The 27090-nt window shown below is 38.5% G+C and overlaps 2 protein-coding genes across 2 annotated transcripts; one reads left to right on the forward strand and one right to left on the reverse strand.

Moving 5' to 3' along the window:
* Window positions 1-8152: 8152 nt before the first annotated feature.
* Window positions 8153-20182, reverse strand: LOC139119167 (ras-related C3 botulinum toxin substrate 2-like). Its single transcript, XM_070682833.1, has 6 exons — window positions 18499-20182; window positions 16825-16946; window positions 12461-12575; window positions 11366-11483; window positions 10683-10843; window positions 8153-10318 (listed from the first exon to the last, which is right to left on the reverse strand). Exons 2-6 carry the CDS (start codon window positions 16938-16940, stop codon window positions 10238-10240), a joined length of 591 nt encoding a protein of 196 aa, XP_070538934.1. The 5' UTR covers window positions 16941-16946; window positions 18499-20182; the 3' UTR covers window positions 8153-10237.
* Window positions 20183-20662: 480 nt separating this feature from the next.
* LOC139119169 (sialidase-1-like) lies at window positions 20663-25795 on the forward strand. Its single transcript, XM_070682834.1, has 3 exons — window positions 20663-21482; window positions 22055-22149; window positions 23407-25795. Exons 1-3 carry the CDS (start codon window positions 20840-20842, stop codon window positions 23806-23808), a joined length of 1140 nt encoding a protein of 379 aa, XP_070538935.1. The 5' UTR covers window positions 20663-20839; the 3' UTR covers window positions 23809-25795.
* Window positions 25796-27090: the final 1295 nt, after the last annotated feature.

Raw genomic sequence — 27090 nt, forward strand, 5'->3', positions numbered from 1 at the left:
CACATGTAGGCTAGAACCTATAGGAATATACCATGACAAAAATGTTATGCAGCATTTTCAAAATGGCACATTTTCTTATTTCCTGAAAAAACATGAAGTAACATAAAAATAATTTATTTTTCCAACCATCTTCCTTGAAAACTGTCAAAATTACATTTTCTTCAATTTGATGAATAAGTACATGATAAAAATATCCCAAAAGTTACATCCACAGAAAAGGCACTATCCTCCACCTTGTTAATATTATAGATTGTCAAAAAAAGTGATTTATTACAACAAGCATGCCCTGAGCACTTGCAAAAGTATAAAAGGTATACTACATGAGAATCATCGATTTTCAGATAAACAAAATACTCTTATCACAAATGTGGCGGTTTGCTGTCACTCTATAAGTATAATGAGAACATATGGGCTTCAAGTACACACTTAATTAGTAAACCTTCACATCTCTACCTGTCAATTATAAAGACGCCATCCTTACATGCAATTTGATACAAAACAAGCCATAATTTATCTGACTGCTGACAGTCTAACTTAAAATTGCAATTCTAAAATTATCAGGTATGTATCATATTATTATTTGAGTATTTACACCCAAGAAATGAAAATGTCAAATATTTGAAACAGCTGTACAAAGCATTGACAATCAATCTCTCTCATCGCTCTTGGATACAAGTCTCTAGAAAGCATGCAGTAAATAGTCACCCATGTGATATGGTTTGACTGGTTGTCGGTCTTGTCCAGTTTTAATATCGTTGATGTTGCAACCCGATCTTTTTGGCCAAAACTGCTTCAGAAGAGATAAACATCTTGATATTTTATCATACCTTGCTACGGGAACCGGTGAATATTCTCTTTCATGATCAAGAATAAAACGTCAAGGTCACTCATTGTATAAATTTTTGGATCTAGCGGTGCAATATCATATTTGAATTTCAAGATGGCGAGCTTTGTGTTGTAAGTTTGGTAAATTACAAAGTTCCAGCTCAACAAAAGCATTGACAACTGAAAATTTTGAGTTTAAACATAAAAATGAATCACAACAATCTGCTGACAAGCAAAGAATACAACAATTGTCAGAATCATTCAAATTATGAGTATGATTACTATAACCATTGTTATTATCATAATCATTATTATTATTAAGAGAAAAAGCAAACCAGATGCTTTTTGAAGACTTGTGCATTTGAGAAAAACTATAAAAAATATTTATTCTTGATAAAAAATACCCCTAGAGTAAAATTTTTATTGCAATTCCATATATTATTCCAGTTATGATAATTGTGTAGTTCTTTAGTCTATTGTTGTTGTGGTATTAACTTAGCAATTTCATTTAGTATACACTCACATAAAAATTACAATGTTTTCCAAAACTAGTGTTCTACCTGCCCTTTACAAGCTATTCTCTTCGAATCATTAACATTTAATGTTTATGAGTACCTCCATGTACTATTTTTCATTACTTGGGAATTAGTCTCAAGCAGTTAGTTCTAGAACGCCAAGGCAGTGATCCCTTTTGGGATCGATTATTATTAAATGCAGTTTTACTCACAACGTTGCGTCATTTGAAGTGACGAAAACCTGGTTCATAAAACACTCCCCTTCCAGCAGTTGTTGTCAAGCCACATTAAACAATCATATATTCAATAGCATGTCAAGACTCCAAGTTTTATGCCTCATGCCATCGTACCAAAGGTGAAAGATGTTGCTTGCGCTCTTTAAAAAAGTCCTGGCATAATTTTTTTTTTCACTCACATTCCAAGACCGGCAAAATAATAAGATCTCGTCATTACGTCAAAATCATTGATAGCGCTATCAGCCAATGGTCTAGAGACTTCGACACACAAAGTATTCTCAATCCGAGCCTTCCAAATGTGATGTAATATTTCGCAATATGATATATCTACTGATGTAGATACAATCTACAAAGCGCAGCAATCGTAGTGAACGCAAACTTCACAAGCTGAGCATGTATAACGCAGATGTTGTTGAAATGAATAGGCAACGCTCGAAAATCGACGTGATTACAGGAACACTTTTTGTTGACAGCATGTGCAAACTGCACTGTAATTTTGAATTACTGCTTCCATAAAGACCATTAAAGAGAACATAACTTGAACGAATTTATTTGTGGCTTCAGCAAACCAACGATGGGGAATGTTTCGCAAAGACGTTCGGTGGCACAACACTGTGCAAATATGACCTCTGCACACCGAAAGTACACACACGCAGTCTAGACGAGACTTCCGGGTTGCATTCTCGCTACTTGCCGTCTTGTTTTGCATGTAACTGTTTACTTGCAAACTTTACCGCGTTATGTGTCAATGAAGGGCCGACTGATTTTTCATGATCATGTGAAAAGTACTTACCGTTAACTGCAAACAAAAGCTGGCTAACGACCACGGCATAAAACATCGGCCGAAATATCTTGCAGTGAACCGCCATCTTGTGAAGAAACTCTCGTACAGTTCGGTACGTAGCGTCACGTACGGGGAGCTGGACAACGGACGATGTAAGAGTGTTTTTCTCCGCTTTTGAGGCAGCTTCACGGTAAATTTTGACAAAGTCTCATTCTTATAGACTTCTGTGGTTAGCAAATCCAAAAACTGGACGCCTGAGCCTTAGAGGCTGTGGAATTTCGCGAAAACTTTCGCAGCACGTATCAGCAGCAGCGTCGCCCGAACACAGCTCTTTGATATCTGCTCGAAAATGAGCGCGAGTGCGTAATACAGTGCGACATATGCAAATGAGGAGAGTGTGCAGGCCTTCTGATATCATCACATGTATCACCTAATCTCTGACGGTGACAGCGCCAATTATTTAGTTATCTGATAACTCTCCCCTCTTTTACAACATACGATTAATACATTTTTCCTCGGTGCCATATTTTGCCTTTGCGAGAAACAAGCAAGTAATGATGATATATCACCCGATTAGCTTGTTTATTGGAGGGACCTGATCGAATCGAATTTACTTAAAATCTCCATATTTTAGGGATTCAACAATCAACTAGACGTCCGCTGGAATAATAATTTTATTAAGTCTGTCATCATTTTGTGCAATTATTTCTTCCGTCGGAGACAGAAAAAAGTGGTAATTAATAAAAAAATAAATTATTTTCATTTTCAATATTTATTGACGATAGGCCTAGATTTTGTGTCGATATTTATGGTTAGTTGAACCTAATCACCAGAAGCTAGCCTCTCTCTCTCTCTCTCTCTCTCTCTCTCTCTCTCTCTCTCTCTCTCTCTCTCTCTCAACATTCACAGAAAAGAACATTTAATCAGATATACAATACCGACGATAAATGTATTTCAGACCGGCCGATAACCCCTTGTTTCATTCTCAAGACCTGAAGATCTTACTCATTCAATTCTACTCTAGGGCCTACTGGGAGTCATTGCCTATGAGTGAAAATTGCGTAAGCCGTGAAAAAGAATTCTCCCCAAACTCCTCCAAACACCAATTGAGTCACACAGCAAGCCCTGAGGGTTAATATACAGAGCTATTTGCTGACTTAAGGGAAAATCAGAACAGTAGAGAACCTCTTCCTATTTCAAGAGTTGATGCGCAGAGATGACGTCAGAGCTCCAGATTCGTGCATGTGACAGTATGGCCTGAAGCCGAGTAAAATGTTGTAAAACTTACAGCGGCGCCGAAGTACGTCAAGATATTTAAATATATCTGGTGGTGACTGCGATCAGTAATAAAATGTAACAAAGCTCGTTCAGCCTATCAGATCAACAGTTAGCATTGGGAAAGGCTCGGGCTTGCCCAGCCTCTCAAATGAGTACCAGAAATGCCATAGGCCTATGAGAGAGAGAGAGAGAGAGAGAGAGAGAGAGAGAGAGAGAGAGAGAGAGGAGAGAGAGAGAGAGAGAGAGAGAGAGAGAGAGAGAGAGGCACCTGTAGACGGGCAGACAAAGACTGGAGGAGGGACTGAGTCAGGGGGTCGAAAACGTAGCAGTGAGTGGTCTATATGATTTTTGCGACACATTTCAAATGTACACACTTATTTTGTTTTTGTTGTTTCACACCGACTATAAATGGCTGAACTCGTTATTACACTTTGCAACACCGCAATTTAATCTGCAGCCATTAATACCCCCCCCCCCCGTTACTCTGAAAAAAAGGGTTTTGTGTGTCAAATAGGCTTACAGCACAATGAAAACACGCAGCAGCCTGTCAGCAAACAAGGTAATACGTACATACCGATTAATCTGATTAAAATGTAATTAGAGCTGAAAAAGAAGCGGATTATTTGACCGCTGACTCAATACACCTGGTTGAATTTCCGATTATGTAAACAAATTGGCAACAATAGGTGCATCTTTGACTCCTATCGCGTGCTCGGTAACCGCCGCTTTGTACATGTTTTATTATCAGCATATTTTAAAGGGACAAAGTCGGCCATTTTCCATGAATTTTGTTTGATGCAAGATACTTCTTATATTGTTTGACATGTTGAAAGATACTGAATGAATAGGTGACATGCATATATTCGACCCCCCGTTTTTAGACACAATACATGAAACCATTGCAAAACTGAATTAATGGTCATGACCATTAATTCATTTTCGCGATGGTTTCACTTAATTTGTCTAGAGCCTGGGTCAAATATATATGCATGGTCACCCATTCATTCAGTATCTTTCAACATGTCAAACAATATAAGTAGTATCTCGTATCAAACAAAATTCATGAAAAATGGCCGACTTTGTCCCTTTAATAGGACTGGTGCTGTTTTTATTTTGGCCCGTTTGTTTGCTTGTTTGTTCGGGCCTAAGCTTCTGACTAGATGGGTCGCTCGAACGATGCGCGAAAAAACACTTCTTTTCTGATGAAATATGGTGAAAGCAGTTTCTAGCCCTTAATGCGCCTCGAAAGTGAAAGATTTAAACTTTTGTTCAAAATTTAAATTTCCTGAATGGAACTTTCAACAATTCTCTTACCAAATCAACAATAAAAATCGTGGTCACCATGCAAAGTTTGGAACTAGTGAAACAAATTCTTACCCAACATTTTAATTGCGACATTTAAATTTCAAAATGGCTGTCATTCCTGTGTTATATCTATGGGGTAGAAATTAAATTTTGGATTTTCGGAAAGCTACGACGGTGAAATTTTTTCTTTCTCCAAAATGTTTAAAATGAGCCCCCACGAGTGGTAGATCAGAAAAGAATTGTGGAAATTTGACAGTCTGACTATCTGTCCCCGAGGCGCGTTCTACCTTGGTGTGCCCTGTACGCAGGAGAAATAGTTTTCGTAAGGTTATATTCATGACAATTCACTGTGACAATGACCGAGTTGTGTGGGGGTTGGGTGTGGGAGTGTGTGTTTGTGGGCATGTGCACGCACACATTCGTTTGTTATTTGTTACATACATTTGCTCAACAATGACGTCCACAATAACAGAGCGCGCTTAATTTTATGCTCATCCAGCTATACTTCAGAGGGGCGCTGTTCATCTAGCCAAATAATTTCGGCGGGCGAGACATTCACCAGTAAAATATATCGGGATACGGGGAATATCCTTCACGCACAGAAATATTTGATAATCCCTGAGGACCAAGAAAATCCTGCGTTTCATACGTTTGATCGTGATTTATTTCTTAATCGTGTATTTGATATGACTTCGTGTCACGACACCATTAGTTGAAACTTGTCAATGATGACAAAAACGAAATATTAATAGGTAGCCTGTCGTTTTGATAGTCTTCCCCTGAAGCTAGTTCACTGGTGCGAAATACCTTAATTTGAATAAACTTTAAGATGACTGTTTTCTTTAACCACAGTTTAATTTTAATTTTCAAACATAAATCTGTATTTTAAGTAACATCAAATCAACCACTACGAGATTTCTGGCATACGCTTATAGACGGGCGGATCAAGTCAACTGTGAGGGCGTCCTCCAATCAATATTTTGAGCGTTTACGTTTTGATTGGACGTAGCTTAAAGATATACTGTCACCTGTTCCAATTTTGCCACAGTTACCATAGAAAAAGAAAATCTAACCAATCACCGATTATAAGCGGGTGGCCGCCTTTAAAAAACAGCGCCCTCACATGGACATTTTGAATGCCAAGGAACGCCCCTTTGACCATATGTGGGCATATTTAGATTACAGGTGACTGTATACCTTTAATACGGGTATTCTTTTTATCAATTTTTTTACAGGCTGGAAAATTTAGTTATTCCACAAATTTTAAGTTTGAACTCTCTTGGTTGCGATTTCGCGAAAGAAGAGTAGAAAAGAAGAAATGAAAATATATTCGTTTGTCGTCATCGTCACTGAGATTAAACATGAGGGTTCATTGTGGAGTCTGCATGCAAGGCAGGTTCAGTTTTGTTGCCCAGGCTTTATCAGCAAAGAATTTCAAATCTGCAACAGCATGATGACAAAAAAGACCAAGTCAAAGCATAGTATCACAGTTTCAATAGACAGCAGTCACCTAAGGGAGCGTTCAGTTTTTACGGCCTGGGGGGGGGGCGGCAAAATCTTGTCGCCGGTGTTCAAAAAAATATAGACCCCCCCTGCATTTTTTGTGAAAAAAGATGACCCCCCCTTTGTCAGACGAAAAAAATTGATGGCCCCCCCCCCCTGAAAAATAACCAAACCCATATGTCAAATTTACCCGCATGGTTTGGATTTGAACTCCGGTACGTGGAACACTTTATTCGTGTAGCAGAGATGCCAGTGCACAAACTTCTCAGCCACATCCATTGAAACATCTGTTAATTAGGACGACTGTAAGGCAATTTTTAACTTCATTTCCATAGACAACTCATGTCCATGAACATTGTATAAAGTAAACTTTATTGGAGTGGTTCGCCAAAGGCAGCCCTCCGGTTAAGAGGGTCATGGGCCATTACGTAAAGTCAACTTTATTCTACTGGGCCACCAAAGGTGGCACGCCGGTAAAGAGAGTCGATCATGGCTATTGCATAAAGTAGACTTTACTGGACAGGGCCGCTGATGGCGCGGCCATTACCATTATTCAGTGCGTGATCCCAGGGGTCCCTCAAAAATGTTTCTAATACAAGCCGCGGCTTCAATTGGGAATTTTATGGTAAGATTGCCGTGGGGTATTACATAAAGTCAACTTATTGTAGTGGGCCGCCGCAGGCGGCCCGCCGGTAAAGAGGGTCAATCATGGCCATTGCATGAAGTAAACCGAATTGGAGTGGGCCGCCAAAGGCGTCTGCCCGTTAAGAGGGTCATGGGTAGCCTAATACATAATGTATATTTATTGTAGTGGGCCGCCGAAGGCGGCCGCTGGTAAAGAGGGTCGATCATGGCCATGGCATAAAGTGAACTTTATTGTTGGTATTATGTTTTTGAAAATGTGGTGACCCCCCCCCCTTTCCTATCAGTGAAAAAGCGATGACCCCCCCTTTGCGGATTCCAAAATTACGATGACCCCCCCCCCCCTGGATTTTGCCGCCCCCCCCCCGGCCGTAAAAACTGAACGGTCCCTAGCAGCTTGTGCTTTATGTCGTACGTTATATCCAAAGTTCGTGTATACCAACCTGCATGATTCGTGTCGTGGTTCATTAAATGTCAGTTCTGCTGTTAAGGAGTGTGTTTTTGTCTATCTTACTGTCTATGGTTTATCTTTTTCTTTTAATCCTTCTTTGATCTCTCCAAAAGCTCTGTCGACAGATTTCAGTTGGTCGATTATCCATAAACGGTAGAGCTGGTTTCATAAGCCAATATTGTAAGCAAGATTAGGAAAGTTACATAATTAATATTTTCATAACTTGTTTCTCATCTACCCCTGATTCTTTGAACGAAAAAGAATCGTGTAAAATTCCTAGTTTCCAGGCGTGCGCACACATTTGTTAGAGGGCGCCCTAACAAAGGCCGCTGACAGTTCATTCCGTTATGCCGTCCCAGCGATACTGACAAACGATCCACACGCAACTCATCTGGATGTCTGTTCACTTTTATGGAAACATAAAAAAACATTTTGGAACAAAACATTTGCGACAGCCTGTCATGCAATAATGTGTAGCAAACACACGTCTTTAAGGGATGGACCATAAGATCTTGGGAGGGGTGGTCAAAAACAAAACAAAATTTCAAAGCAAAAATATAGGGGTAAAATATTCAGACTAGTTTCCAAAATAAAATTAATCAGGACGCAAAATATGATAATCTGACAATTTACTAAGAAAAAAATTAGCATATCATGACTGCCTTGGGGAAAAAAATTCAAAAATTTACAATTGTAAAAAATATATTCACAATCTGATTGTGTCCCCCCCCCCCCCCCCCTCCCAAGCTCTACTAGTCCCTCCCTAAAACCAATACAACTACAGTCCATATATGGATGGTCTCCGGCACTGTCTGAGAGATCTGATAAAACTACGCTAGGTCAAACTCTTCCATAGACTATTGAGAACGACCGCCCTCTACATTTTTTGTGAAAACAACATGTTTTCCCTCGCAGATACGCTGGATTAAAAAAGTATTTTCAAAAGACAGAACAAGCGACCAATTTACATGACGGTGCTTACCTACAGGAGGAGTAATCTACCATAAAGATAAAAAGTACATATTCTGCCTGACATTGAGCTAGTAATACTGAACTCTTTCAAACGTTTGAGTGTAAATATTAACACATGAAAGCGAGGACAAGATCGTGATTTGTCGCCTGCCAAAGGGGTAGTTCTCATGACTTTTGATAATGTCGTGATCTTGCTCTTGCTATCATGTGTAATTTAAATAAAGAACTTGTCATCCATGTTTTCAAGTTGAATACAGCTCGCTACAGCCGAAAACATTTGTCCCCCACTCACTTACATTTCTATATTCTACGAATTTGTTTTGTTGTTGTTTTTCAAAATTTCCATCGTAATCTAGAAATTTAAACTATTGGACTCGCTGCCTCATCTAAAAATGTAATCTGTCATACATTTATTTCCACCTAACCCCGACCGTCAGACAAAAAAAAAGACTCGTTATACGCATTTACTGATAACATCAACGACAAGGCGGGCCTCGATAACGATAGTTTTAAACTTTATTCCGTACTTTGCTCAAGAAAACTTCTAACACGTTAATATTATTTTCGTTCATGGTCAAGAATAATAAAAGAGGGTTTGCGTGCAAATTTCTGGATTAAGTATGCAGACTTTCCTAAACTTACAGAGTTTGAAATTAAAAATGGCTGAGCATGCGATGCACTGCTTCAATTCCATGGGGAAGCCTGAAACGATTTCGATTTTCACAAGAAACAAGACGCTGAAATCTTCATTTTCTTCGCATGCTGCACATGAACACAAATCGTACAGCTTCAAAGAATTGTGAGACTCAATCTGACCGCAAGAAGTAGTCCGTTAAGGTAGTATGCGCCTCGAAAGTGAAAGACTTAAATTTTGTTCTTATTTTCCTCAATGAAACTTTCAACCGTTCTCTTAGCAAATCATGAATAAAAATCAGGAGTCATTGTGTAAAGTTTGGTACTAGAGAAACAAATTAACTATTATAACATTTGAGCTTACCGAGATATGAAATTCAAAATGGCCGCCATCCCCGTGTTAACTCTATAGTGAAAAATAAAATTTTCAAGTTTTGAAAAACTAAGACGGTGAAACTCTTTCTTACTTCAAGAGCTATGAAATGAGCCGTCACAAGTGGTAGACCAGAAAAGAATTGTAAAAATTTGAAAGTCCGAATATCTGTCCCCGAGGCGTACTCTAGCTACTAAGTAATACAAGTAGGCCTACACCTACATACAATCGATGCACACATCCAAACACTTATATATACATGCACGTATGCATTCCAACGGACAAGATGAAAAGTGAAATAAATGTGTAAACTCCTGGAAGTAATACTAGTACGTGTCACAGTTGAATCCATATAATTCCCAGACTTAATCGATGCTTTACGGTTTAAAGGAATGATGACGAGTTTCGACCGCTGTTAAAAATTCCATCGGAGAGTGAAAAGTTTGTCGGCAATGTGATCCGTGCATTGGTGTTCATAATATTCGAGAAATTTAAACGCATGTGTCATCAAAATTAAACGGACGGTATCACGTGACGTTCTCCAAACCTTGGCACACGATCAAGAAGCTATTACGCTTGCAATATTTTGACACATATGTCATGTTTGTCATTAGAAGACCTGGTATTTCACGTCCATCTCGTGACTTGCCAAGGGTACACGAACACCGTTCTTGCGACTGATTCCTTCAATTTGATCCGTTGTGTCCCGGTATTCATCTCCTAGAGCAGCGAGCACCGGCGTTTCTTACTGGATTTCCTCGTGGCTACACCCAAACCAACACGACAGGCCTCTTCGAACACCTGCAGAGAGTAAATTACACTCTTCAGAGACCACAAAAGGTTGAAAACAGCATCGCGCCCCGGGATCGCGCCATGTCTCTACGTTTCTCGGCTCCGAAAATATATGTTTTCAATGAGATTGACAAGTACCCTGAAAGAACTTACAGGAACGTTTTCGCGAGAGCAAGAAAAATAATATTATAATAATGCAACATACTTTGAAAAGAATATAACTTATCTTTACACAGTCATTCATTTATCCATCCATCCATCCATCCATTCATCCGTCTATCTATCTATCCATCCATCCATCCATCAATCCATCCACCCATTCATTCATTCATTCATTCGTTCGTTCGTTCGTTCCTTCATTCATTCATCCTACCTGTTGCAATCCATTTTGCGTAAGTGCCGAACATTCCATGTACCGCACGGCTTTAATGCTCGCTGCCAATTTTTCACCAGCTTCGCGAGTGATGGGGGCTCGTCCCTTTTTCGATAACTCCGAAATGATCTCACCATCTTCTCTGAGATCAGCTTTAGTTCCTGTGATAAACCATTTAACAAACACATTGTAAATCGGATGGTTTTTCCTTCGTTTGAAAACTTCAAAACACGTGGTGCTGCTATCATTTCTTTTGAGTGCATCTCTATCAGTTGCAACTGTTAGTGCTTTTTCCGGTATTTTGTCCTGTTTTGGAAAATGCAGTCTCTTTTTCTTCTCCTAAGGTCGTGTCAAAATGACATGAATCCACTTGTCAACATAGCCTACGGTGTGTACCGCCAAAATGTATTTGTTGACAATTGATCCTTAGTCCAGACTATAGAATTCGTCATGCATGGACAGTAATCGACAATAATTATCGACAATAATCATAGGGGGACAACAATATTTTCAATATTTTTAGGAGGAGAAGAAAATCATTTCTTGAACAAAAACACTGAAAATTCCATCTCTTGGTCACCAGCGTGACCAAAGGTTCGATCTCCAAATGGTAAGATTCTACGTATGTCCTTGTCACGTGAGGGCGAGTTTTAACCATGACGTCACACGTATCAACCACTTACCGACGAGGAGGTAGCCCGTTTCCGGTGCATGGTGTGTTACTTCCGGGTGCCACTTTGAAGACACATTGTCATATGACGCTTGGCTTACGATACTGAAGCAGATTAAGAAGACATCAGTCTATGAAGAAAAGAATTGAGCAAAATGTAAAGAATAAATTTGAAAAAATAATAAATTATCAGACATTATATCTATGTCTGTATCAATGTAGTAAATTAGGACATAAGTGTACATATATATATATATATATATATATATATATATATATATATATATATATATATATATATATATATATATATACATACATATATACATATATATATATATATATATATATATATATATATATATATATATATATATACGCATTTTATTTATTTATTTATTTATTTATTTATTTATTTATTGCAAGCAAGACCCCCGTTCATGTGTAATAAATTGTAGATACAATAAATAAGGTCAGCTGTGAGAACAAAGGTCAGGAAGGAAATGTCTGTTTCCGGTGATGAGGACCCACTTTCGTGTGACCTCAACAATAAAAACATTCCCTGCCGCCTACTCTATATTCGGAGCAATTTTTAAGAATCTTGTGCATTTTGTGTTTCACAATATTTGCCATACACGTGATTATGAAATCATGGCTCTGAAGAGTCTGCTATATGTTTTTGACCTTGCTTTGTAACTAATGAAAACTTATGTTTCGTAAAAAAAAAAAAGCATGCGTCTGCATTTTTTTTCTCAAGCTGTACCTTGCGTTATTTTTAGGCGGCTTTGTATGTCGCGTTTGTCTGCAAAACTGTACTTTTTTCAGAAGTTGCCGCGATGTAAATAAAGAATAACGTTTTCAGTGTACGCTGTACGGTCATAGCCAACGGATATCTGAATCTACGGCAATTCATTGAAACTGCTACTTCGCCCTGCAAACAAGGTATCATAATATTTGAAAAGGCATCCACAATAGCAACCTTTCCACAACGTGGAATGGCTTTTCCCACACTATGGTCATATCTTACAAACATTTCGTGAAAAAGCAGAACTGAAAGTCACTAAAATGGTTCTCTATTCTACTGCATTGTTTTTACGTTGCTACGCACCTGTGGATAGGACAGTGGGCGGAGTCTGTCATAGTCTTCTTGGCCAGCTGTATCCCATAACCCTAAGTTGACCACTTGAGAATCCACCATCAGGTTAGCGCAGTAATTATCGAAGCTTTATTTACAGCGAATGAGAAGTAAGAATTGAACGTAAAAATACTGGTTTCAACTGTAACTGACCTTTTCATTCATGCTGAATGTCACTCCATATGTAATGAGTTCAGTTTCGCATCGTATGCCGGTATGAGGTGAATTCAAACAATGAGCGAGTGGTCTGGGCTACGATACATTACGGGAACGATAGTTTTATATGTAAAGGATATTCTATACTGCAAAACAGATAATATTTGTCATATGTCGACTCGAAATACCAGGTATTAGCCTTGCCAACACAACATGCAATTTTATTATTGGCAAATGAATTCAGACCAGGACTAAGGGACTGGACACATATTACAGGGGGGTGGGCCGGTGTTTTTGGGGATGGGTCGCCATTTTTCGCGCAAGCATTTTTGAAGGGTCATAAAATTTTGTGTATGCCTATGGGGGAGAGTCACCTTTTTTTATGCATCAAAGCTGAAATTGCATGTGCATGTATTGAAGAATATGGAATACTGAAATAAGAAAAAATACCTCCTGGCAGTTTCATTTTCTGCCATTTTCGGCGCGCCCTTCGGGCGCAAGTTTAAGGGTATGATAAACAATGTATTGATGATCAAAACAGCCACATTGATTTAAGTTGTCATGATTTCTACTTATCCAACTCCTCTATTGTGCATAACTGTCCCCTATTATGACTCTTTCAATAACAATTTGGGAGATCACTTATTTGATATCATTCTCCCATTGGCAATACATTGGGTATAGGTCGGTGTCAAATGTTCATGTCGCTGTATGTACATTTTTTATTTTTTGAGGACATTGACAGAATTCGAATACAAACTATTCAGAATAGTGCAAAATTTCATCAATAACAACTGGAAGCTTCAGGTCGAACAACTTTTGAATAACAATTTAGGATCAGATAACCTATGAGTTATTTGTAGTTTCCTCATAGCCTACAATGTATAGTGAATCAACATTTCGATTAAATTCCAAAATCAAATTTCTTGCACAACCATGGACTTGAAATCACCCTAGTCTAATCATTAACATTAATACTAATAATTAAGTGTACATAAATGCACAGATTTACTTAGTTTTGTATTGGAAAAATATCATAGTTTCATCATAGACTGCTATGCATAGTGAATTGACATTTCAGTCAAATTCCAAAATCAAATTTCTTGCACAACCATGGACTTGAAATCACTCTGGTCTAATCATGAACATTAACAGTAATACTTAGGTGTACATAAATGCACAGATTTACTTAGTTTTGTATTGGAAAATAATTATTCATAGTTTTGTCATAGACTGCCATGTATAGTGAATCAACATTTCAGTGATATGCTAAAATGAAATTTCTTGCACAACCATAGACTTGAAACCACTCTAGTCTAATCATGAACATTTATACCAATAATCGAGTGTACATAAATAGACAGACTTGCAAAGTTTTGTATTTTAAAACAATTATTCTTAGTTTTGTCATAGACTACAATGTATAATGGATGAACTTTTTATGCGAAATTCAAAAAACAAAGTTCTGTACACAGATGCACGTGTTTTTTTACCACCCTCTTCTAATCAAGTACAATTATGTCAATTATTCAGGGTCCATATATGCGCAAAAAGTGCATATTATTAATTGTGAAAGATTTTTTTTACAGTTTTGTCATACACTCCCATGTATAGTGGATCAACATTTTGAGTGAAATTCAAAAATCAAATATCTTGTTCACATGTGCACTTGTAAACAATCCATGCTAATCAAGTATATTTATATCAGTTATTAAACATCTATAGATGAACAGATATTGCTAGTTTTATATTGGAAAATACACGTTCATAGTTTTTTTTATAGTCAACTACCATGTATAGTGAATCAACATTATCGATGAAATCTAAAAATTACATTGTTTGTACATGCATGCACTTTTTACCTGCCACTTCAAGCAAAGTACATTTACATGAATTATCACACACATATGATTTGAAATTTTTTGGACAAAGCGTTATATCAGCCACATTTTGCCTTCCTTTTGGGAGGGGGATTTCAAAAGTATAGCAAGTCAGAAGGGGGGTCTTGAACACATTGCGGGTTTGTTGGGGGGTATTGAGTAACAGGGGAGGGTCATTTATTTTCATGCACTGATAAGGGGGAGAGTCACTAATTTTTGTGCATGAACTTTTGAAGGGTCACTATTTTTGATGCAGCGGTGTTTCGAAAAACACCGGCCCACACCCCCCCCCTGTAATTTGTGTCCAGTCCCTAAGATTGGGTTGTCAAACATGACATCACACAAAAACACATATATCGGCTGTATTAGTATTTACAAATCTAATACTACGCAATTCGATATGATTTTGGCAGGAGAACAGAAATACTTAAGTTCTATCAAATTAAAAAAATTGAAAAGATAAGAAATGTTACTAGATAACTGGGGAACTGTGATAACGTTTAGGTCTATGCATGCTACGTGTCACGCACTTTAAGGTTAGGGTGTACTTCAAACTGGCCCGCGGCGATTCTCTCTTTCTCACATCCGCACAGATTACCACTGATAAGCCATGTGTATATATTACCCCCGTGTTGCCTCGTCCGATAACCCGTCACCTGATCCATGCCCACTTCCTCATCATTGATATTTTTTATGACCTATTAATCTCCGAGACAGACGACCCGGAAAAAAACTTCATCAAAATAAAAATATAGATGATCAAGTCCGTCAAACACTGCTGAAGTGTTGAAATTCGTAACCCTCTTTCATTAGCCTGAGGTGTCTAAACTCACAAAATTAAAATTAATGAAACTTTGAAACAACACATGGGGAAATTTTTCCAAAAGAGTGTTATTTTCAATATATACTATTCCATTTTCAATAGTCTCGTTTGCTTGATTTTATAAAAGGACGTGGCGTGACAGATCGAAAATTTCCTCGACCACTGACACAGCAAATCTCGACAGAATATGCACGCCCATGGTACAAAGTCTCATGCCAACGCCCCGACTGATAGAGTTGCACCGTTAAACCTGGGAATGGAGATACCTGAACGCGGATATACACCACAATTTTCGCCTTCCGGGATCTGACCCGTTTTTCGGAATAAGCAGAGCGTGCATAGTTCTTCTCGGGAATCAACATTTTTACTCTGTCTATAATAAGTTGTTTTTTCCCTACAACTTGGTATTTACAACACTTTTCAGTATTTTTCCAACTGGACACCCATACAAGATTCCATCGTCTATCCGACCGTGTGACATCAGACAGGGGAAGTTCAGAAGAATCATAACATGAAAGTACGTTTGTATCCTGGGATGCTGTGATCTGAATTCAAGAATCATGAATTAAACTGATCAGAAGTAGTGTTACCGTAATATCGCAAATTGGTGCATTACGGTGTACAATGAAAGGAGCAGTCAACTTTCGATAAAATTCTATCATCCTTGTAACATTTCAGTTGCTGTTGTTCTTTTCGTTGTTCTTTTCGCTTTGTTTGTTTTACGAACACTGCTCATGTTATTTGATGAAGACAAAGCTATTACTGTCCGGTTCCGTGCCGTTGTTATCGCGTACAAAGACATTACTTGAAGTATGTATGTATGTATGTATGCACTATGCACATAGAACGGACTTGGTGGACATTTTGGATAATTAGTGACTTAAATTTCTATCAGCAGAAAGAAACAATAACTTTAACGCCATGACAACAACCGAATGTAAACGTAAAAAGATGGCTACTGTCTTTCATCAGGGAGCATGAATATTAATAACACGTGCATGGCATTGGACTCACGAAATCTCATCGCACTTGACCTTGGCACACCCCTGACCGAAAGTTTAGAAGTGTCAAAATCCAACGATGAAATTATAATTTAAACCACAGACGCTAAGTTTAAATTTTCCTCAACTACCAGCTAGTAAGATCAATTGCCAAAATAGGTTGTCGGAAGTTTAAATTATTGAAGGCTGAGGACTTCGAATGATAAACTATTTACAGTCAAAATTTGAAAGGTGAAAGAAAATTACTGAAATATATGGTTTCCATGGCGTAACCGCGGCATATAGTTAGTGCGAATCGCACACACAAGAATCGAATAAGCCATAGACCCCTTCCCTCTAAACGTAACGAGTTGTGCATGCGATGCCTGTGTTTTAGATATTCACGGCCCCATAGCACATTCTTATATTTCTTCACGCTGTAAAAATACGCATAACATAGCATGGAAAAACGTTAGAGTTCTCTCGAAAAGTACTTACACTGTTGGGATGTATTCGCTGGGAAATGCATTCTGTACATAGGATATCAGCATACAGGTTTTACCAACTGCACCATCGCCGACCACGACACATTTTATAGGTTTGGCGGTGGCCATATTGCACTGTCAAGAATAAAAGTTAAGTTCAGTCTAAGTTCATTCTTATCGGTACATTTATTGATTTATCTATTTCAAGGAAACCCATAAGTGCATAAAACATTCTTTTATATATATATATATATATATATATATATAATATATATATATATATATATATATAATATATATATAATTTCCCACGAGGACACTGTATACTTCGATGAACATCATATCTATTCTTATATATATATATATATATACACATATATATATATATTTATGTATGTATGTATGTATGTATGTATGTATCTCTGTGTATAATAATATTCGTTGTCTATTCTGATCAAGATTTTTTTGTTCATCTTACTGGCTTACTCAGGTTCACGCGTTTACAATCTGCTAGCCGCCATTTTGGTAATCGAACCGAAGAGAGTGGCTAAGGGCGCAACTACGATCAAGTCAACGGAAAATTTTCACAATATCAACAGTAATTACAAGAATTGTGGAAGTTTGCGGTTTGAATTGGTTAGTTAATGATTACTGTACGAAACGGTCAATAAGTCAACAGCTGGTCACGTGCAGTGTGAAATACCTTCTGAGGTTGTTAAGCTCTTAATGTATTGTTTGCACTTTCATATATACTTCATTAATTTGCCTTTGGTGCCTGGAAATCAATAACTTTATCTTGAATAATAAGAATGCCACGGTGTCTGGCCAACTTGTTATGCACTATGGTGCGGACACTACACTGAGATCACACATAAACAACAATGCGGGGCCGTAACCTATCCCGATAGCCAGATGATGGCGCGATGTGCGACCGGCCAAATCTAAAGCAATACAAAGTTTCCGACTTCACGACTTCTTGAACCGCAGCTTGCAAGCCATGGCCATAAATACATGAAACAAAGGAGACGACTCATGCGTGAGGAAGAAAGATACGCTAACATTCGTGTCAGGTTATCTGACAGGTAGGGTCACATTCATGGATGATTTGGTTGAAAATACACCAATTTTGTGATTCTGTGTAAACTGAATGATAAAAATTTCAATTTTAGAAAACTATTCACTTTCAGTCTGCTCTGTTTATCATTTTGTTGTATAACTGACTTTTGGTAGTATACCAGGACCAAGATTTGCAGTACTAGTGACTACGTCATATGGTCTGTACGACATACCGGTAGTTACAAACAATACTCATGCGTGTGTACATTGGACTCTTACCATCGCAATTTGCAGCTGATCAGACCCGGCCTGTGGATGTTACTCCTGACCAACGTTTCTGGGTTTTTTTAAATCTATCTTTGATGAGATATACTGATGAGATATACCGAAATGTTCCCAATGAAATCAGCCCCAATGCACGAACCAGGCTGGATTGACAAGTCAACTTTTGCGCATCAGACGGTCCCAGCGAGTAGTTCGCTGTTTTTGGCGCGTTCTGAACCCCACACCCTCTGAGCTCTCATATCAGCTGTAATTTTGCTCCCATCGGTGGTAAACAGTTCAAATTATCTAACAAAGTCCGAAGTTATAAGACCGACAAATCAACACCAATAACTACTGCAAAACTCACCTGTTTTTTTGCCTTCTTGTGTGAAGTTACCGGACACAGCAAAGAGCAGCAGAGAAATCCAATATATCACACTCTACGACTAGTTGGAAGCGCGACAACCAAACACTGTGGAGGTCAGTTCGCAGACTCCAACACGGAAATAGGTGGATTTGAAACACACACTGACGTTAAATAGTAACGAATACGTTCTATAAATATCTACTAGAAAAAAAAGGAAAACTCTCAAAACTTTGATTTTCTTTATACAGTTTATGCTAGCCCCGGCCAACACTATTGACCAGTTATTTCACGTCTGGATTGATGAACTGGTGCGTACGTCTGCTCTTTGAAAGCGTCTGTCCAATTTAGTCTCTATTTGGCATTTTTAGTAATCGACTTTTTGCAGATTTGCAGAAAATGATTCTACGTATACAGACCCTGTAATTTGCCGAAAGTTTCGTGAAAAAAGCCCTGTTGTGAATTCTGTATTTCGGTCTCATCCCACGACGAAATAAACCTTTCCACGGATATTTATTGGACTTGGCAAGACCTTCAATTCATTAACTCACCGATTCTATCGGTAAGATTTGACCAATCATATAGAATGAGTGACGTCACTGTGATGTTCCCTAACACTGACTGACCGATGGTGGACACAAGAATTATTGGAGATTTCCCATGATTTTTCACATGCGACAGGCAGGAAAGTGATTCGATTTGACTAATCACCTTATAGTCTTATTCAACGTAGTTTTAACGAGTTTTTGTTAACTGACTAGGCTATATCCAATAGAAAAAGTTCTTCATATATCACGGTACACAAGGAACATGATGACATTCAAACGCTCTACCCATGTCACACCTTCCTCCTTCGTATTCAAGGTCAATGCTATTTCAGGTGTAAGACTATAGTACAATTTTCAACACCGCCGGTAACTTTTCGATTTGAACTTCCTTGACATTAAATTTCATCAACCTACATTGGCACCGGAAGTTCCCAAGGTCATTTCATTTATTCTGACACGAACACGAAAATCTAGAGGAAATCTGCACTGTCTGGAAGTGCCTCTTTTTAACAGGTGACAACAAAATCACGCACGTGAAAACACACTGTCTTCACATGCAAGTAAGATTAATAACATCCGGAACGTAATTTTGTAAATCTTGGTCTAGAGTAACACTTACAGTAGATGAGTTTTAAACTAAAAATTGTAAGCATATGGTATGTGCTCACTTGCACTGGCGGGTTGGGTAGTCTGCTTTACCGGCCCTTAGGGACCGGCGCGGCGCACAGTCGCTTCTGTAAATTGTACCAAGCCGACGATTGCTGTGATCGAACCACACAAGCGACTGTGGACCGGCGCTACTCAGCCACAGGCGCTCCTTAGCTGGGTCGTCTGCTAAGTAGATCGATTTTCGGATCGATTTATCGATCCCGTAGTCGATATGCCCGCCACTGCAACCTAAATACTCACAAGGTGTGCAACACAATCACTCAAAAAACACACCACCCGATTTGTCTACTGGCCGTGCGCTCACACAAAACATTCAGAACTACACTCCCATATACCTAGTTGTATCACAAATTTAACCATCTCCTCGAAAATCACGCAAAGAGCGTGTTACTCACGTCATCTTGAAGAAATCGGCCGTGTTTTGAGACTAAGCGGGGTGAAATGCAGCCTGCAGAACGATTCTACCATATGACGTAATTTTTTCCACTGCTGATTGGTTCAACTGTACTTCACAAGTGACGTCTTGCAGTGACCTTTGTTTTGGCCGTTGATTAGCCAATCAGCAGTGGAAAAAATTACATCATATGGTAGAATCGTTCTGCAGGCTGCATTTCACCCCGCTTGATCTCAAAACACGGCGATTTCTTCAAGATGACGTGAGTAACACGCTCTTTGGCGTGATTTTCGAGGAGATGGTTAAATTTGTGATACAACTAGGTATATGGGAGTGTAGTTCTGAATGTTTTGTGTGAGCGCACGGCCAGTAGACAAATCGGGTGGTGTGTTTTTTTGAGTGATTGTGTTTTGCACACCTTGTGAGTATTTAGGTTGCAGTGGCGGGCATATCGACTACGGGATCGATAAATCGATCCGAAAATCGATCTACTTAGCAGACGACCCAGCTAAGGAGCGCCTGTGTACTCAGCCGACAAGTAAGCTACAAGAAATCAAAACTAGTGTCAAACACATGTGATGATAACAAAAAGCTGTGTAATTTATCCTTCCACCGGAGTTGGACATTCGTCATCATTGACATTCGTGACCTTGATTCAAGGTACGGGTTACTGCGTCCGATCATGTGACCTGGAGGTCAGCAAGTCACCTGACTGTATACGGGGCGTGAAAACATGGCGTTTGACCTAAAACATCACTGTGCTCTCACTTGTATTATCTTTGCATCGCTCCTGACTTTATCTGTTTCTATTTCCCCCAAAATTATCGACGAGGTTGTTCTCTGGCAGTCCAACGAAGCAGGTTTCACATATTTTCGCATACCCGTCGTGATTCGCATCCCGAATGGCGATCTCCTTGCGTTCTCGGGCGCTCACAAGTCGAGCCTGAGTGACATCGACGCGAAGGGGTTGGCGATGCGGCGATCAACAGATACGGGTTATTCATGGAAACCCATGGAAATTATCTACGAAGATTTGTCGGTCAAAGAAGGTTACCTGAACATAGGGGCGGCGTTAGTCGACCACGACAAAAATATCACCATGTTTCTGTACTGTCACTGCCCACACCGGCAGTGTGGACCTGGCGTCATACCCGCAAACTACATCATCAAAAGTCATGACTTTGGATACACCTGGTCTGAACCCGAGGATTTGTCCGTCAAAAATCCAGCCTTTAAAAACTGGACTTGGTGTCCTGGCCCTGGCTACGGAATCCAGAAGCGATTTGACCCCGCTAAGGGCAGATTGATTGTATGTGGCCATACTGTCGACAGAAACAAGCAGGCGTCAGAGATAGTGTACTGTGTTCACAGTGATGGTGAGTTGCTACTTTCCTCCATGTATGATGACGTCCCCATGGTGATGTTAAATATGCATTTTGAACAAAAATGACACAAACTCCGTGATTTCAGAGAGAAAAGTGCGCTTTTGTTTTGTGCGTGGGACATCATGTGACTGAGCCAGTTTATATGAACTCAGTGTGCTAATTGTCACACGCTTCTTACCATCATCATCATCATTGTGTCATCAGTAGTATCAACACTGTTCTATCATGCCATCATATCACTATCCAATCCCAGTCTTAATGACAGCATTCATCATCATCATCATCATTATCATCATCATTGTCATCATCATTCTTGTGGTAACCATGATCACCATTAGAATCACCATATATATCATCCTCCTCCTCACCATTGTCATCATCGTCATCATCATCATGGACGACATAATTGTCATTATCATTTTGAACATCTTTCAAAGCACATCTCTTGCAGCACTTCGATGTTCATCAAAATTATGCATATTATTCAGAGGCATATGCTGCAATGCAGAGGTTTCTTCCCTTTCATATGTAACCCTGAATTTTAATACATCTTTGAACACTAGATCATGGAAGTTCCTGGCAGATAGGTGGATCCCTGGTTGGTGTGCCGTACAAGGTTCCAAAGAAGACTGGAGACTTCATGCCAGATGAATCACAGGTCAGAATCTTCCTCTAAATAATATCTTTCTGAAAAGAAACAGTCATAAATGGAAGCTGATGACATTATTATTTACAAAAAAGCAACAAGAGAAAGTCAAAAGTATTACCTCAGTATTCTTGCATGAAGTTCTTTCTTCTGAATCTGTGGTTGTATAATAAAATCTGCATGGCACCCAGAGTCAATTTTTATGGAGAGGGACTCAGGCTGAGCGAGTGTTTATGTTTTAAAGTCAAGAATTTGAAGAGTTTTAAGCATGCTACGTAAAGTTTTCACCATAGAATTAATACAGGGATGGCAGCCATTTTGAATATCTAGTTTCAGTCTTTAATAACAAATTTTCATGGAAAACTCCCATTTTATTCTCCAGTGCTTTCCACAGCTTGGAAAACAATCAGAGGGTTGGCTAATTTACATAACAATTTATAATTTGCCTATTCTTTTGTTGTTGAATTGTATTCTAATGTATGGTTATTAACATATGAATATAATGCTGGCAAAACAGAAGGGTGGCCCATCCCTCAAAATCATCTTGTGGGAACCCTGTTCTTGATTTGGGAAGAGAATGGTGTAAAGATTTCTCGAGAAAAGTTTGAGAAAATGTTTAAGTCTTTTCAGTTTAATGTGGACATTTCTGCTTGGATCAGTACACTACTTTTTATCTGAAATATGATATAATTTGAAGATTCCTTCTGTTTTGAATCTGTTAAAGTTTCAGATCTGTTTTGGAAAATCTCTTTACGCCTTCCTTCTGTTTATCAGATATTTTAATACAATTTAACTATTTGGGGATAATTGCATGACAAGGAAAGTATTTATAGTCTGTTTACATTCTTTTTAGCACAGCCAACTTATAATTACAAACTTCATCCAAATACAAAAGACTCTACAAAATGAAGAAAATGCGTAGATCGCTATGCAAGGATCCAAAATTGTTCCTACCATGTTGTTTTGAAGTAACATTTTAAGTATTAAGGAAATGACGGCACACACACACACATTTGCATAATAAAAAATATATCCTGGTGTGACATTATTATTGCATTTTTAATCAGATAAAATATGAGTCAGTGTCTTTTTTGAGACAGGTACATCAACAAATTCTACTGAGGTGCCTTGGCAACATCATCTTTGTTCTCTTGGTATGTCAATGCAATCCTATGTTGCTGGGTTCCATATCGTTTACCTATGGACTCAAACTGTACCAGAAAACACTGTGAGTAAATTATCCATGGTCAACATTCAATTTTATTTCAGATTGTGGAACTATCAGACGGAAGTCTATTAATGAACTCCAGGAACCAGTTTCATTTTCACTGCTTGTGCCGAATCATCTCAAGAAGCTTTGACGGTGGCCTGTCCTTCCCAATGCCACACGTGAAAGTGGATCCAAAACTTATCGATCCCGCCTGTGATGGCAGCATCATCATCCACAAGGGAATCATGTTCTTTTCAAATCCAGCAAGCACCAAAGGACGCGAAAATATGACAGTCAGATGGAGCCTGAACAACGGCACATCATGGGAGGGCGCTTTATTTGTTTTCCCAGGGAATAGTGAATATTCCACATTGACAGAGATAGACAGTAACAGTATAGGTTTGCTTTATGAAAAGAACAATTACAAGGAAGTGTCTTTCGTGAAAATCCAAATTCACTGACCCAGAATTACAGTGGCTAGGCTTTTATTTATGCAGATGTGTGTAGTTTTATTCTTCAAGCACAGTCTCGCTGTGATGGTCAGACTGTACTTAAAGTAAAGTTATGTCTCAAATGGTTCGGACTCAACCCACGAGAAAATCTTGTGGTCTGAGGCTTAGATGATCCATGTGGAGATGGATTCCAAAGAGAAGTACAAACAACTTCATTTGTAATCCAAGGGGACAATCGACACATAATTCTTGAATTTGCTTGAAGCTAATTTACTGACTGATAAATTGTGTGCCACTGAGAATAAATAAACCTGGCCACGTGACACTATGGATTTATCTCTGAATGGACAGGTCAAATTCATGGAGACATAGCTTTAAGGTAGTATGCGCCTCAAAATTAAAAGATCTAAACTTTTCGCTCAAACCAGCCTCAAGGAAACTTTCGACCATTCTCTTTCAAAATCAAGAATAAAAATGATTCATTATGCAAATAGTGATACTATTGACACAAAATACCTGTAATTACCAATATTTGAAATTCAAATTGCTGCCATCCCTGTATTTAGCTCTATGGGGAATCCAATATTTTTGATATTCAAATAACCACAAGCCAGTGAAAACTGAAGTTAGTCCATTAGTTTTCAAAATAAACTCTCGCAAATCAAGTGGTGGAGCAAAATGGTATTATGAAATTTTAGAGTCTGAATATCTGTCCGTGGGGCGCATTCTGATAAACAGTGAGTACAAGTAAGCTGTACCAGTATTCCAGAATACATTCAAGGCCAGCATAGTTTTGTCCTGGATTTTCATTCACAGAATTATTCTGCCAAATTCTTCATCACACAGACTAAGACACGTTCACTCTATTTTACCAAACAAAGGTCCCAACTTTGACACAGAAATCGAGTTTGTACACTTTATGTCTTTCCAGACCAGATACAGTGTACATGTAGCAGAAACAGAAACGCCTTATTGCAGAAGACCAACTGTAGTCTTATGTCATCTTTGGTAACCAAGCGGTCTTGGCTAGAGTTTATTAGAAACTGCATCACTCAAGCCATGTAGACTAGATGATGGCTCCCAAGACTGCGTGATACAAATGTTTATGCTTTTTATGCACTGAACCAGCACATCTTATACATAACTTGTATCATACAGTCAGTCTCCTCCTTTCTGTCAATGTGCTGATGCAGGCAATACCCAAGTACATTACTGTTTTCATCAGGTTTTTCTTCTAATGTTTTTCACAGCAGGCACCATCCTCTTGAATATTCAGATTGTACAGCGAGTTGCAGTGTCTGTCAGTTGAGTCCGCATATCCAGCATGAATTCTACTCATGCACTGGGCTATTAAAAAAGCTACTGTCACTAGTCAAAGTAACAATGAATAGTCTAGATCAATTGCCATGTCTCAGCCCTTTTACCCCCATTGTACTCTCAAGAGGTCCACTTCACCATAGAAAACAATGGAATTGGGTCAAACCATGGTGGTGAAAGGGTTGTAAAGGGTGAGAGGTAGTACATAAAATTTACCCGGTTCTTGCTCTAGTTGCAGAGGCGCAGCTGATCTTGGCATTGAGGACAGTGTGTAAGAGGCAGTCAAAGGGTCGCACGAGGCAAGTGACATTTTAGACACCACCTTCACTGCCACAAACAGCTGCGCTTCAATGGCTATTCTTGCTTTAGTTTGTCAGAGTGCAATAATTTTACACACTTTTACTGCTTTTGAGTTTGGAGTACAGTGCAGCATTTACCGAGACACAAAAAATACACAGAGATCTATATTTTGCACCATTGAGACAGAAGTAACTACAATGAAGAGGCTTGTCATATATCATGTTTTCTCAAGATAAAAGCTCTTTGACTAACTTTTTGTATCGTAATTCTTTCAGAACTTACTGTAGGCTGCATAGATGTTAAATTTAAGATGCAGTTTTATCTAAGGTGGAAATTCACATCACAAGAAATGAAGAAAATAAATCTATTTGGACAAGAATGTGCTTTGGGGAAAGTCTTTTGAAACACACATGTTACAGTACTTGTATTGTTTGCTGTTTGCATGGAGTCATTTTGAAATCTGTGGAGTAAACGAAAAATCTCACCATGTTGTTATAATGAAAATTTAAAATTTAGTTTTCACTGCATTTTTAACACATGGTGTTGAGGCCATATGGTTTTAAAAGTTTGTTCACCTGATCCAAATCTTTGCAAAGTGACCTTGAATTTTATTTTAATTATGTGAAAGAGAATGGTTTTAAGTTTCCTTGGGGAAAGTTTTAGCAACTTTTAAAACCTTGTGTTTCAAAGCACACATTGTACATGCCTCAAAATTGAAAGATTTAAACATTTGTTAAGTAAACTTGAAACCGTTCCCTATTGAAATCGAGAATAAAAATCAGGGGTCACTGTTCAAAATTTAGGACTAGAATTATTAATTAATTAATTATTAATTTTCGACATTCAAGATGACCGTCATCACCATGTAAACTCTAAGGGCAAAAATTCAATTTTCGATCTTCAAATCTTGATAGAAAGACGATAAAAACTTTACTCACTCAACAAGCGTAAATGTGACCCCCCCCCCCTCCCGAACAAGCAGTAGACAGAAAGTATGATGGAGGGACTGTGCTAAGAACCCATGATTCCGCCGCTATCAAGATCAGTGAAAAACGGCACCACTCTGTCGATCAGCAAATGCTTGATTGAATCAATGAAATCCTAAGAAAATCTCCTTGAAAGATTACACAGTTGAGAAGGTTGCAGTCACGATTGTGGGTGCAGTATATGATGATTTTACAACCGTATCACTTTATTTTTTCAGTGGGCTTATCTGCTACAATGCTTGATATCCGGCGGCCAGTTAAAATCTAATGACTCTTTCGGTTACAGTCTCAAACTAAAATGGAAACGACGAAAAATTTTTTTTGTAAAACGATTTTTGCCCATAACGTTGAACTGCTCGTAGAGGGCGCGCCCAACAAACACCATGACTAACGTACGCGCGATCATGTAAAGTTGATATAGTTTGTCATAATACAACATTCCTCGAGCCACCTCGACACTTATCATAGTGAACTTTTGTAAAAAGACCTATTCAGATATTGTAAATATCACTATCTGTCATGGAGATTTTGAATAAACTCGACGTTCACATCAGAACAAAGTGCTGAAATTACAGTGTTTTGGTCTTACAAGTACAATGTTCCTGTATACCGTTTTCTTCATGCATGTATCGAGTTTGTTCTGACAAATAACAAACTCTTAAAATTTAGTTTATTCATATTCTCTTGG

The sequence above is a fragment of the Ptychodera flava genome, chromosome 19, assembly GCF_041260155.1.
Source record: "Ptychodera flava strain L36383 chromosome 19, AS_Pfla_20210202, whole genome shotgun sequence".
Taxonomy (NCBI): Eukaryota; Metazoa; Hemichordata; class Enteropneusta; family Ptychoderidae; genus Ptychodera; species Ptychodera flava.